This window comes from Aulonocara sp. 'chitande type north' Nkhata Bay, linkage group LG7 (assembly GCF_057382095.1).
Source record: "Aulonocara sp. 'chitande type north' Nkhata Bay isolate Kocher_YH1m ecotype deep benthic linkage group LG7, A_spYH_male_GT1.1, whole genome shotgun sequence".
NCBI classification, from domain to species: domain Eukaryota; kingdom Metazoa; phylum Chordata; class Actinopteri; order Cichliformes; family Cichlidae; genus Aulonocara; species Aulonocara sp. 'chitande type north' Nkhata Bay.
The window spans coordinates 9,432,433-9,446,478 of NC_141350.1; the positions used below are offsets into that span (position 1 = coordinate 9,432,433).

A 14,046-nucleotide genomic window follows, 5' to 3' on the forward strand; every position below is an offset into this window, starting at 1 on the left:
CAGACCAGGTGGACTCAGAAGGGTCTCTTAATCTTAGAGCAGTGCAAGTCTTTCTGCCTGATCTATTCTTGGATCACAGAGGTGGGATAGTGTTCAGTCTGAACATCATCGGTCACTCAAATTACTTTGTAGTTAGCTTACCTTCACATCTCTGTAAAACTTATCTAGACATGAAATAAAGCTTTAGCAGCTGAAAGATTTAAGACGAGCTTTTAAGCACATGTGTTTATTCGCATTTAAACTGAATTTGTTTAACAGAATAAAATTACAGAAAAGATGTTCCTTAAAAACAAAAACAGTCACAGGTAGTTAATGAGTAAACTTTCAAGTTTCGTCTTTGTGTAAAACATTGTTTTGGAAACTTTGATGTCAAATTGATGTACATTTATTCAAATATAGAACAAAGTCAAAATAAATAAAAGCATGTCAAAAAAAGCACTTCACATTCAAATGGGCTACAGTAATTGACTGTAACACGTTTTTATTATTGGTGAAACGTGCACAAATATTCCAATTTTTTTAAATATTTTCTAAAAGATTGGTATATTTGGTAAGAATGTCACATATTTGAAGCAGCAGGTATAGAAGCAATTTTAAAGAAGTGGAAACAAAACCGTCAAATGGGCAGGTAGTTAGTGCAGCAGAAATGCACTGTAATAACAGTTATCTTAATTAGTGACAAGGACAAAAAAAAAGAAAAAAAAAGACTGACATAAATGCTGTAAGCCATTTTTCATACATGAACTCTGCATGTTGCTTTAAGTTGCAAAATGCTGATGCAGTACATAAGAGAGCCTGTTTCAGATGTGTTCTCATTATGGGAAAAGCTTTGTGCAAGTAAGGAGAGGGTGCTGTCTGGATAAAGCATGCAGGAGTTGCTATACACCACTACCACTTGCGCAATTCTCACATCAGTGCGATAGGACACAAAGTAAACTTTCTGCTTTGAATGTCCAAAACAGATCAGCGCTCCAGTTCATGTGTGAAAACAGCTTTACACTTTCTAATAGTTAAACTGACAGTATTTTTTTCTACAGTGATGAAAATTTATGCAAACTGTATATTTTTAAAAAAGTCCTTACATAATAATTTGCTAAATGTAGGCAAGTTTGTAATGTAACAGTTAAAGAATAACTGGTGTGGAATATTTTTAAATTGTTTAAGGAAAAGGTTATGAAGCATGGAGTGATTAGGTAATAAGGGTCTCAGTTATTCCCTCACTGAATAGTCAGAATCAGCCCTTTACGATGAAAACTATGCACCCTATGAACATCACAAGGGTGAGGTAGATCTTTTACACAAATGCATCCCATGATAAAAGTGTCTAATAATGGTCCAAGGAAGTGAAGTGCATCTAACAAGTGTTTATATGAAAGAAAATCAGTTGTGAATCAACTGTGGCCCCCAAAATGATGACAACATTTCACAATAAGGGTATTCATGAGTAAAATAGAATGCCTGAGGTGCAGAGGCTCTTTTTTGTCATTTCAGCTTAAGCAGACAGGCATAGTTCCAACACAATGTAGGGGGCAAGCTTGAAGAATGATAACGACAAACAAATGAGACAGTACATTTTGATTAACAAGCTGGATCTCAGCTGAAGAGCTTCTTTTGCTTGAAGTAGGCATCAAAACGACACTGGGCGTAGTCCTGCAAGACAATGTGGTTTATTACAAAAAATATAAATGTGTGACTTGCGCTACACTAAAAGAGAATAATAACAACAGTAATAAGAATCAAACACTCCTTACCATGTATCCAAACTCAATCTTGGATATCTTAGCTTGTATGATGGACCAGACCCCCCAGAGGAAGTGTGATGCTAATGCATATCTACAATTAAAAAAAACAAACAAACAGAAAATCCAGTGATCTGTTGATCTGCTGTAACTTGTTCTAATTGATCGTCAGCACTGCTGTAAAATCTATTTAAGGCTGTTTTACCTGTTTGCTTCAATTATTAAATCTTCTTCAATTTGTGTCTGGTCCACAGCAACGTTAGTGTCTTTGTGCTGTTCTGCCAAATAACTTCTAATAAAAAGAAGCTGAAATTTAAAAAAAAGTTACAAGTTAGTGAGTGTGGCTAAACTTCCAGCTGTTTCTGATTTAACTGATTTGATTTGACTGCATGTGCAGCATTTGATCTCGCTATTAAACATAAAAATGTATGAAGTTTCACCATTAGATGGCACTGCATAACCAGTCTATCCCATCAAGGGAGATGACTTCAAAGTTTTGGTTTGAACATCAGCCCAGTTTTATTTTTCCAAGGAAAGATTAGTAGAAAATTTTCTAACTAGCTTTATATCAAAACAATAAATAAGGAATCAGATCCTAAATGTACTGAAGAGAAAGAAAAACAAATATAGTGAAGCTGTGCGAGTATTAAATCAAGACAAAACACAGCACAATATTTGCGTCATTAATTGAATGCATCTATTAAAAGTGAATCCAGGACTTACTGTCAAAAATCAACCAGTGTGCGTATACATATCTCCAAGTAAATGTTTCAAATCCAAGTTTTCTGCACGGTTTTCCTTGACAGTACATCAACTTACCTTCTATATTATTACAACTTCTATATTCATAATTACAATGCAGCATGTCAGGAGTAACTAATTTAAGCAGTGTTAAAAATGCAGCTCAATTTGAATACTCTTTATTTGGCGCTAGTGTTTTTTCAGACTGACCTGCTGCTCTCTGGTTGGATAGTTCTCTGGTGTGGCTTTGTAGAAAGGCCACTCATTGTAGGTGTAGTCGTACATCCACTCACAGAAATGGTTGCCAAAGTCAAAACCCCTACAAAAAGGAACACATTGTGTTATTTACCTTCACGTACAGGTGGCACAATTATTTGATTGCTAAATCAAGACAACATTCCCCTTACACATTACCTGTAGTTGTAACTGCTGTATTCAAAGTCTATGAGCATGAGTTTTTCCGCTGAGGAATGCTTTCCGTCTTCCAGCATGAGGATGTTGCCTGCAGCAACAAAACAAGAAGTGAGGCTTTAGCTTAACAAAATGAAGTAGTAGCATTTACTACCAGACTGGTCTTCCAATATTACATTTCTTTTGACATTATAAAAAACTTTAATGTGAAATAACTTATAGTTTGAATCATAATTAAATGATAAATCTTCATTGTATAATGCAAAAAAAAAAAAGAAAGAATCCAAATGTCCTTTTTGCCCTTAATTCTAATACTGAAAACATTAAAGCATACATTGATAATTTACAGTAAATTGTGCCTTTAGCATCTTGGCACAAGCTTTTTTTGTTGGCTTTGCAAAGACTGTCCTAAAGAGATGAACTGAAATTTTCACAGTTTGGTGTAGAAGAACTCAACTGGTCTGCACAGAGTGCCGATGTCACACCTTTAAGATGACATGGAACAGTTTTTGTGAAGCAAGTTTATCAGCTGTCAGCTTATGTGTATCAAACCCTGAAAATGCTTTTATAGCTGCAGAGCTATGACTATAGCTGAACATGAGCTGTCCCTATTAAAAACTACAACCCAGCTTGCTCTTGACTTATATAATGCACAGCTTTCGTAAGAATTGTGACAGTGAAACCAGAGGGTGGGATCTATCGGACCACACCAGAGGCGTAATGATAGGCGGAGCTATGACTGGATGGATGGATGGAAGATTTTACCTTCTTGGACGTCATTGTGGCAAAACACCACTGGTGAGGGAGTTGCTGCGAGCAAAGCACTGTTGTGGAGACATGGGGCAAGAAAAACCAAGTAGGTGATGAAAGAAAAAGAGAGAAACTTGAACACACAAATCTTAGTGATGGATATGCAGCTAGTGCATTTTATGCAATATAACACTACAATTTAGAACTTCCATGAGAAAAGTGTAGACATCCTAATCTACCAGAATTAAACTTAAGCAATAGCACACAATAAGTGAATAAACTGTGTCAATATTGCACCGTAAGATAAACTGAACTAATCAACAGTTATTACAGGTCCACTCTTATTTGTTGACAGCATGGATAGAGCACTGTACAAAAGTCAGGGGTTACTAATACTACGATTTAGCACAATTATTTCTGCTATTCAGCCAGGATATGTAAAGATATTAAATGTGATAAACACTAAGCCATTCAAACCAAGTAAAAATTTACAAATCAATACTCTTGTACAAAAGCGAAAACTCCAAAATAACGTCAGTGACAACAGCAGTCGATTATATAACTGACACTTTGATCACTAGTAATTCCTGACCATAGAGAGAAGGCCAAACTGCCTAGAACAAGCTAAGATAACAGTACCCTGCAGTCACATACGCAACATGCTGTGACAGATACGCTTTCAACTCAGATAAATCTGAAGGCTCAAGTTCCTTGCAGCAGACAGCAACTACATATGTGAAACCAGTACATATAAACAAGACAATAAACACTGGTCTGATTCTCTAGCTGTTCTAAGGTCAGACTACCCAGACAACTCAGCAAGTGAACTTGTGGAAGCACTGGGACAAAGGTCACCTATCAGATGGAAGAATGAATTCCAAAGATTACATTTATGTAAGTAACGTAAGCAGAGCTACAATCCTTCCAGCTTTGAATAATGCAGCAAACCTTTTCACATAAAGACTCATTTTAGTGTAGGGCTGTGCGATATGACCAAAATCTCATATCCCGATATAAGAATTCTATCGTTCCGATAACGATATAAATCACAAAAATGTAACATTTTCTGTAAATTCTGTGAATCTCGGGCAGCTCGACTTGCAGGAAGTGTTTCCAGCTGCGCATGTAGCTGGAGTCGAGTGTTTTAACCGATGCATGAAACTATACATTTTTAGACATAAGTTGTAACGGCCGCCGTTTTCTTTGTGAGTATTTATTACACGGCGTGCTGCGGGGAAAAGCCTGTTCTAACGTTTGAGTCTAAGGTTTATTTTTTCGCACCTGACGGCTCTTTTTTACTTCTCATCTGTAAACACTCTGCATCTTTCACGTGATTCAGGTTTTTTTTGAAAAGTCTCAACAGGATCTTGAGCTTTATTGTGAAAGGTTTATGTGGAAAATAAACAAGTGGACACACGATGCTGTTACCTTCGTTGTTGCTAACGACAACGCATGAAAACAGGCTCTTGTCTGTCCGTAGTGTGGTTATATTAAATATAAGATAAAGAGAGAACTTTAAGAAATTAATATAGCCACTACAGTGACCGTCAAAATGATGAAAAAATATTGCCGTAAAGAGTTTATTTTGCGACACCACGAAACAAACAATAGCGTAAAATGAAACGATAGACGTTTTTATATCATCATCCGATATATATCGTTATATCGAACAGCCCTATTTTAGTGGTAACCTTACTTGTCTGGTGGTGAGGATACATGACAGTTTTCTAAATGTCTCTAACAACACTGACAATCATTGATTTATACAATGACCTAAAACTTTATTGATTTAACAAAACTCATTTTCAAAGTCTTGATGTTGGCATGGTTACCTTATGGCCTCACCAGCAAACAGAAAGTCAGCACAAACTGTTTAGCTGCTAAATCTCTCTCCAATGCGTGACTCATACCCACTTTGTGAAGTTTTTGTTTGCGTTCCTGTATGAAAATTCGAGCATGTAATATGAGACGGCTGTGATAAGAGATCTAGCAGTTGGCTAGAGCAATGCAAATTACATCATTGTTCACATAAACATATTAAAGCAGGAGCTTTGTACTGTTTGTACTCTCTTCCTGACACTAGTGTGAGAGTCAGGAGGGGACTCACTGATTTGTCTTCTTCTCAATCTAAAGCTTTGTTTAAACTGTGTCCAAAAAGACAGTATACAGAATCTAGAGCCTGCGTTCCAACTCACCGGAGGCTTCTCAGTTCAGCAGGAAGGTCCAGTTTCATCAGCTTGTTGTACTTCTTCACATGTGCCTCACGAACAAAACTAATATTCATCACTTGTTCCATGTATCTAAAAACACCACAGACAGAGTATCTTTAACTGTGACTAAGTTACAGTTTGAGCAGTAGAGAGATAACATTCACATGTACTTACTTATCGATGGTCCCAAACAGCCACTTAGGCTTTTTGTTAAAGGGCATAACCATGTTATGGAAACGGGCCAGCTTCGTGGCAATCTCAGCGGAGATGGTTGGGTCCGAAAGCTGACTGGTGCGCATGCGAGTATTCTTGGAAAACAGAAACACAGCAAAATCTCTTATCACATGGTTTAAAAGACAAACAAAACAAACTGATGGGAATGACTCCAGCAGAAAGCAGCATAAACTCACTGTGTGTATGAATATACTGTGTGTAAACACTGGGGTACATCATACCGGAAGGTACTGTTCCAAGCGTCCCTGGGGGAAGATGCCATAAAGTTTTGGGCCTAAAGCTCGTTCAGCCAGGATGGCAAACATCACACTCTCTAGTACCAAAGAGTCCACTCCCTATACCACAGAGACACATGTGATGGAAGACAAACTTACATGAGAATTAATGGCATTTATAGCATATACTGACATCAATAAAGGGGTGCAATCTTCTCTTTGAAATACCCGAATGATACTCTCAGCCACAGACATTAGATGCAACTTCTTGACATACGCGACAGACTAACCTGTAAGATGGCACCATAAACCCTGAGGAGCACCTGGCGAGGTTCGTCTTCCACACATTGCACGTGGTCGGGCAAACTACACAGGTACAGCAGATTACTCAGTCCACCGCTGCAAACAAAAACAACAGTGTTATAACAGCTAGGCCAAGCTAGAAATATCTCTCTCTAATCGAGATTGGAAACCATAAAAAATGTAAGCCAAAAGACAAGGCCACTCAAAGATACTCTTAAGGGTAAATCGATGATTGTTGGGTGCAAATTTACGATGAAATCACTGTATGACTCGTTTTAAGTAGGCGCCTTTTTATTATATCTTAAGCCTTAAAAACAGTAAACAGCACAAGCTTCTTTAGATCAGCCGGAGAGACTCCCTACTGTAGTTGGTTGGTGTTTACATAATCTTCATCGGCCATCTTTTAACGCACATGACCCTTCAAATTTGGACTGTTTCAGTCAGTGTAAACCTCTCACACTGAGAATAGTCTTAATTTTTAAATAAAATCACATGAAAAGATGACCCAGGTTCATTTTCCTTTTGTTTCTTCTTCACTCACGATGAGCTTACACACCACTCCACATAGTTAAGTTACTGTGTCTAAAGTCCCATCTTTACCACCAACGGGTCGCAGCAAATGGCTGCTGGAGGTTTCTTCCTCTTAAAAGGGAGGTTTTCCTTCCCACTGTTGCCAAGTGCTTGCTCAAAGGGGATTGTTCTGATTATTGGGGTTTCTTCAGTATTATTGTAGTGTCTTGACCTTACAATATAAAGCACCTTGAGCCTGTATAAAAAAAAACTGAAGTGAATTACAGTAATGTTGATAATTTGGAGGTCAAGACTGTTGGATGAACGTAGAAAACACTGGGTATGCTATCATTTTGAACCTGCAAACCAGTGTGGGAGGAAAACAAACAAACAAATGTCAGCTCAGAATAAGCCCACAGCTGACCTGCCACTTTTCCAACACTCACAGCGTCATAAGTTGTCTGACAGCGAGATAAGTAAACACTAAGGAGAGGTGGGTGTCCCTGCAGCTGACCCAACGTAGCAGAAACCATCAAGGATCTTGGATCTTATCGTCGCTTTACTTGAAACCATGAACACAAACATACTGGTTCCTACAGATTAGTATGTTTTAAAAAACGACTAATAATAATACCCTATCATTTAAATGAAGACATTATTGTGTTTTATTATCCACCGTACTGCTATAACTTTTAAGAATTTTACCTGACAATGCTGATTTGAAAATCAGCATCTTCAATGGTCTTCCACGACCCCGACAGAAAGTCTCGGCACCAATTTATGGCCTTATCCCTGGTGTCCCGGTCGACCTCTTCGCTTCTCCCATCCCGGAAGGACTCTGCCTCCGAGTCGTCATCACAGTTGGCCCCTAATAGCGGACTATGAGTCCTTAGGTGTCTCTGGTTTAGAACAAGCGTGCTCTCCACTTGCTTCTTCACAACCGGAGTATCTGTTTCTTCTGTAGTGACTGTGGCAATGCTGGTGCTGTAATTCTCCGGCCCTGAACTATTTTCTTTGCCTAAACCCGCTTCGCCGCAACTGCTTGCTACACTTCGGCTGGGCTGCATGTTGAATTTCCGGGCGGACAGTGAAGGAATAGCAGGGTGAAATGTCGGTCTGAGGCGACAGGAGGGGCTCGCTGACACACGCAGTCCGCCTGTAAAGCTGCTTAACCGGAAGAGCCGACCATAACTGGATATTATGAACCGCATGGGAGGCGGCTGACAGCGTAACCGTAATATATTCAGATTGCTGTAAACTCATTACGCAGACAACGTACCAGTGGATTGATGAGCCGAGATGAAGAATTCGACGTCCAATCAAAATTCGAGAGCGAGTTCACACACAAATCTCATTGGTCGTTGCTGGCAGTAGCTTCCTACGTCACGTTCGCTGAAGGTTTCTGGGAAATGAAGTTTTTATTTGTAATTGACTGTGGCGCATATCTTTGAATTCATTGAGTGCAATGAATAATATGATTTCAGAGTGTATTCGCTGATATTATTTGGCAGGAATGTGGGAGAAAAAGGTCTAGTTACTCTTTGCTTGCGTCTTATTCAACATAAAACTGAGTTTTAAAACTTTTTCAAGTGTGGGTTGTTTTCAATTGCCCACAGTAGTACGATGAAGCTTATTCTTTCTTGCAATCCCTTAAAATGAATATACTCTGTCTATTGTGAGCAGGTAAGTTAAAGAGCCGGTATCTAACTTTTCATTTAGTTGAAAGCAACATTTTTATTTGCAGACGCCCAAACAGAAAGGGCTATGCATTATTACTCTTACCTTATAATTAAAGTAGGAACATTTATGTTTACACTTTCTTAATTTTACTTGAAGTACTTTATATTGATTACACTAAAATGAGGAGGCTATTCTAACTAACTGACTATGCCACTGTTTATTTGTTTGTTGGATTGGAGAAAAACAAATTTTAACAGAGGTGCAGTGGGAGTTTGTGTTTTCTCTTTGCCAGTGAATTAGCCAAGTGCATATGAACACTTTCAGTGTCACTGAAAATCATTCATAGAAGCCATGTAATCGTACAGCAAGCATTAGGACATCTACTAAACTTTTTGTTGTTCCTTTATATCCTTCACTGTTAGACTTTTCATCGCCACTTTACGGTAACATACTGGCGTCACTGTTGCCAGCGTCATACCGTGACGCCGTGTTACGGTAGCTTACTGTTCTGCAGGATGATACCGTTTTTTGCTGGTGTGGTATAATACTCTTGGACAAATTATGGTAACGCACCGTAGCCTTTTGTTATGTCGTTATGTCGTAAATTACGTCAACAAAGTAACATCATACTGTGATTAAAAAATTGGTATACTACCGTTTATTCCCGGTATGTCACTGTAAGCCCACTGCAAGGTAATAAACTGCAATATATTAACCAGTAACTTACCGTCATCACGCATCATCATTACCAAAAATATTCATCTTTGCTAGAGGATACTGTGTCCCAACAGGTGGTCATACTGTTTAACAGGTCGTAATTTTACCGTAATTTCAGTTAACAGTAACATACTGTAAGAGACTGGAGGGTTCCAAAAAAATTGGATAGATAGATAGATAGATAGATAGATAGATAGATAGATAGATAGATAGATAGATAGATAGATACACACACACAAATATATAATTTATGTGCTTTACACCACTTTATTTATTATCACTGATTTTTCCCTGCTGAAATACACATTTCCAAAATCAAAAACTGAAAAGAACTGGAAACATTTTCATTGAGGAAGCACTTGTTTTTACTAAACCATGTAATACATTATTTTCTCAGATGGTTGTACAAACAATAACGATATTATGTCATATCCATATCATGGCAGACAACATATGCTCAAGTGATGAGTTTTCTTAGTTATATTTTGTAGGGTCTTAAACCTACAGTGTGAAGTGCCTTGGCAATCATTTTGTTGCCACCATACAAATAAACTGAATTGTAATGAATATAATATCAAGCCCCACACTTCTGCCTTTGTCCAAAATACTGGCTCACACCACCAAATCAATGTACAAAGCCAGGTCCACAAGGACATGGATGATCGTGTGTGGTGTGAATGAACTTGACTGACCTGCACTGAACCCTGATCTTGCTTTGTGGACTGAGTTCATTGATTTGTAGGGTGAGCCAATACGTGTGACAATAAAAGTGTAAGTAGCTGAAATAATTTTTAACAAACGGGTAAAAGAAGGAAAAAATATCAAAACTGTTGCACTCAAAAAACCTATTGGACAGAGACAGCGTCTTGCAAGATGGCAAGAGAGCTTGTCTTCATTGTTGTTCGTCTTGTGTAAATGTCCAGAAAGCATGGGCCATGGATCATCTGTGGAGACACAGGTAGCAACACATTGTTCACTTAAATTATACAAGAAATTCACTAAAAATGGCAAAAACAGTTACCTAATTTGAAGTTCTCCACTCAAATTCCGTAAGCCGCTGGAGGAAAGTTCTGACATGAGGGTTAATGTGAACAACCTTTCGCTTCACAGTGGTCCCAGTCTTTCTGCTTGTCCCAACCTTGGAGGTACATTTTGTTCCCTCTTCAGGGTTTATCCTTACAAAAAACCTTGCACACGCTGACTCCTGGTATTCCAGGTTCAATACATAGAATGAACCAAAGAAGACTGACATTGCATCAGCAAAGGTGTTCTCTTTGTCCAGCTCAACAATTACACGCCCCTCTGCACTCACCATCCAGCAGGTGGCAATTACAGAAATTTGAGCTAGCAAAACAGAGACTGGATACCTGTGTCCACGAAAAGCTCCTGTGCCAAACAGAAATTGTAATATGGTCTAATCAGCTCTATTTCATAAATGACTTCTTACCAAGCATAATCAGCCTTGGAGTGCCTGGCAGGTTGCTCTCTGCTTCAAGGGACATCCTGGTAGATGTTTCCTGCCAGAAAAAGGACCAAGACATTTTATGTAACAAATAAAAAAATATAACAGGACAGCAAGCAACAGCATTAAACCTAGAGCTGTATGAAAAAAGCTTACATCTGCTAAGACAAAGAGGGAGTCTTCATCTTCCTTGTAATACTTCATCATGAGAAGTATGGCTGCTGTGCCAACCTTGTTGTTGGTCAAAACTCCCTCACTTTCTATCTGCTGGATGAGTGTCCTTATACCAAGGTTCAATCTGAGCTTCTGGGTGGAGAAATAGTTAACAATCCTTCTGCCTTTGGTTATGAGGGCCTGACCTAAGCGCTCACTGATATCAATACCTGTGAGTTTGTGAAAGTGGTTTGAAAGACCTTTCTGAGTAAACAAGAATGGCCACTGCTCCTGGATTTCAGCTACTGAAAGTGAGGGACAACTGTTGATAAGCTGCCGCTGAGAAATATATGTGAGGCACATGAAGTCATCCACATCAGGTCTCTCCAAAGCTCCAGGTCCTTCTGAATTAAAAATTGTTAACACGATGTCTTTCTTTTCCTCTAAAAAGCTGACGTTTCCCCCTCAGGAAGTTCAACTGGCTGCCAATGAATACAGCCATAGCTATCCACAAGGCATCTAACTTTTTTATGTGAGGTTGCATTACTGTTGGGACTGCAGTCTTCCTCATTCCTGGTTCTCTTTGTTTGACGAAGTCTATGTGTTGTATTATCTCGATTAACATGTTCAACTCTAGATTTGATGCTTCTTAGTAGTGAATAATGTCCACAACCCAGTCTTTCTCCCTTTTCAGTAAAATCTGCAAATGTTTGAGGGTATCTGTTTACAATGATCTTAGCAACCTCTTCACAAGATGCACGTTTAGGTGTTTCTGCAGTTAACTTGCATGGCCTCCACAACAATTCTAACCATACTTCTGTCCTCTGGATGACCTCTGTCTCCTCTTGTGATTGCATGCGGCAGTTGGAGTGGAAATCATTCCCAAGCTCTAGAGTAATGGTGTCATTCAAATTCTTTGGTCTGCCATCTAAAAAAAAGAGAGATGGTGTTAGATTCAGTGTCTACTTTTGTTACAGCTGCAAAGATGCTGAAATTCCTCTATGATGCTCTGTATAGTGCTGGTTGGCAAGAGCATTTTAGCCTGCATTTTTAAATGACATAAAGTCAACTGTCTTCTAATAGATTAACTATGTCCTGTCCTTGCATTATGGCAAATCCCCCAATTTCTTGTTGCCTTGACTGCTGAAGTGTCTACTTATGTTTTTGAGAAATATGGCTGGAAAATGATGTTCGGACACTGAAGTATTTAGAGCAACCTTCAAATGGACATAATACTTCCCCCCCATCTTTGATATGAAATCTGAGAGAGGCACAAAGAGCTGTGAAGTTTTGTGCAGCATACCCACATCCAGGAACATGAACACACCAGTGAACTTATAAAAGTCCTCCTTAGTCGTCTCCCTTCTTGTTCTGTGATTCCTAGGCATATGTGAATGAAGGCAGAAAATGTTCTGAAAGTGGCAGGACAGTTCTCAGCTCCACAAGAAAACCTATAGTTACCTACATGTTTGTGGCTTTTAACATGCAAACTGAACAATATATATTTGCGTGCACTGAAGCCACAAAATTTAGAAATACACATAGTTGCAAAAAGTTCAGTGACCAATTACCTTTCCTAAATGACATATGCAATGCAAATAGTAAGAGTATTGTCAATAGGGACCAATTCCCAGTTTTTACATGATCAAAATTATTCACAAAAGGCTTCAATAAACAGAAAATGTGTGCCGACAAGAGAGCAGTGCACAAAAATGAAAAGATATTTGAGCTCGACTCTTTAATGGGTTTAACATGACTTAGTCAGCACCCCGCACCGTACAGGTAGTACAAGCACACCTGAAAACACTGACCATCTAACAGCTTTAAACATTTGGGCGCAACCTCGGTAGTTCACCGATTCACCTGTTGCAAACGTCCAAGTTTTTATCAAGTCTCATAAATCCATTGGCAACTATTACCTAACTAGTCTTTTGAGTCTCCACATTCATAGATATAGACATTTTGTCTTAGCATTTGAATGAAAATATCCTGGTAGGGTAGCTTGAAAGTCAAAACAAACAGTACTAAGAACGCATTTCTGACTTCTCTCGAATAAGTGAAAAAAAATCCAACTTTAATGTGTCCCATGTCAGTCCGTTTTAGGGAAAAAGTGTTAAGTGGTTTCATTTAATTTTGAGATACTCCCGCATGGACGAGCAATTTGGAGTCTAGCAGAGTTATCACTAATTGCATACGATCTTCAGATATAATCCAATCAACCTTGCATTTAACCCGATTGAACATCCAGTAACCTCTGACTACTTCTAAGTTGCACATGTTAACGGTCTATTCATCAATAGTTGATGGTCATGTTGTTCTCCTGCTTTGCAGCTTTGTTTGAGTCTGAATTGCGGCTTAAACGTGCAAAACTTGAGAAGCAGATCAATATTTTCTTCTTGTTGTTATTTAATGGTGGTTGGCAACCAGCGAAAGGAGCATTAACCACCTCGAGCAATATTTTCTATCCTCATTGTTGTTCTGAAAGTGAATACCCGACGTGTGTGTCATACATCACGTTGTGCGTCAGGTGAAGGTGTGGTGTCGGCTATCGCACCTGTCGCATTACAAAGCTTTAAAAACGTAACAATCGCTTTAAAAACACAACCCAACGCGCTAAACATGAACAAACATAAACACCCGTGTTACATTATCACGTATATCCAGGACATCTCTTCTGAACCAAGATGAAGTGGTGCTACAAAGGAATTATTTCTTTAGGAGAGTGCATTTAATAGCAGTCTGGCCTGCCACAAAAGGCACCGCTAAAAATACAGTTTCTGCTTGTCCCAGAATTGATCAATTTTGAGAGTGAAGTTGTAGGACTGATGCTGGTTAGTGGATGTGACACCTGAACTTGAGTAAAATGACGACCAGAGCATATTATTAGGTTAGTTCACTGTAGTTAGGCAGAGGTGTCTTAA

General features: G+C 38.8%; 2 protein-coding genes across 2 annotated transcripts; both read right to left on the reverse strand.

The window, feature by feature from the left end:
• Window positions 1-369: 369 nt before the first annotated feature.
• Window positions 370-8,407, reverse strand: chkb (choline kinase beta). The gene is made up of 11 exons (XM_086298416.1): window positions 7,819-8,407; window positions 6,591-6,699; window positions 6,307-6,420; window positions 6,026-6,159; window positions 5,837-5,941; window positions 3,657-3,715; window positions 2,895-2,982; window positions 2,691-2,799; window positions 1,945-2,045; window positions 1,752-1,833; window positions 370-1,650 (listed from the first exon to the last, which is right to left on the reverse strand). Exons 1-11 carry the CDS (start codon window positions 8,322-8,324, stop codon window positions 1,594-1,596), a joined length of 1,464 nt encoding a protein of 487 aa, XP_086154542.1. The 5' UTR covers window positions 8,325-8,407; the 3' UTR covers window positions 370-1,593.
• A 1,910-nt stretch (window positions 8,408-10,317) lies between these two features.
• On the reverse strand, window positions 10,318-11,191 carry LOC147324549 (uncharacterized). Its single transcript, XM_086302356.1, has 4 exons — window positions 11,129-11,191; window positions 10,958-11,027; window positions 10,532-10,854; window positions 10,318-10,454 (listed from the first exon to the last, which is right to left on the reverse strand). Exons 1-3 carry the CDS (start codon window positions 11,177-11,179, stop codon window positions 10,532-10,534), a joined length of 444 nt encoding a protein of 147 aa, XP_086158482.1. The 5' UTR covers window positions 11,180-11,191; the 3' UTR covers window positions 10,318-10,454.
• Window positions 11,192-14,046: the final 2,855 nt, after the last annotated feature.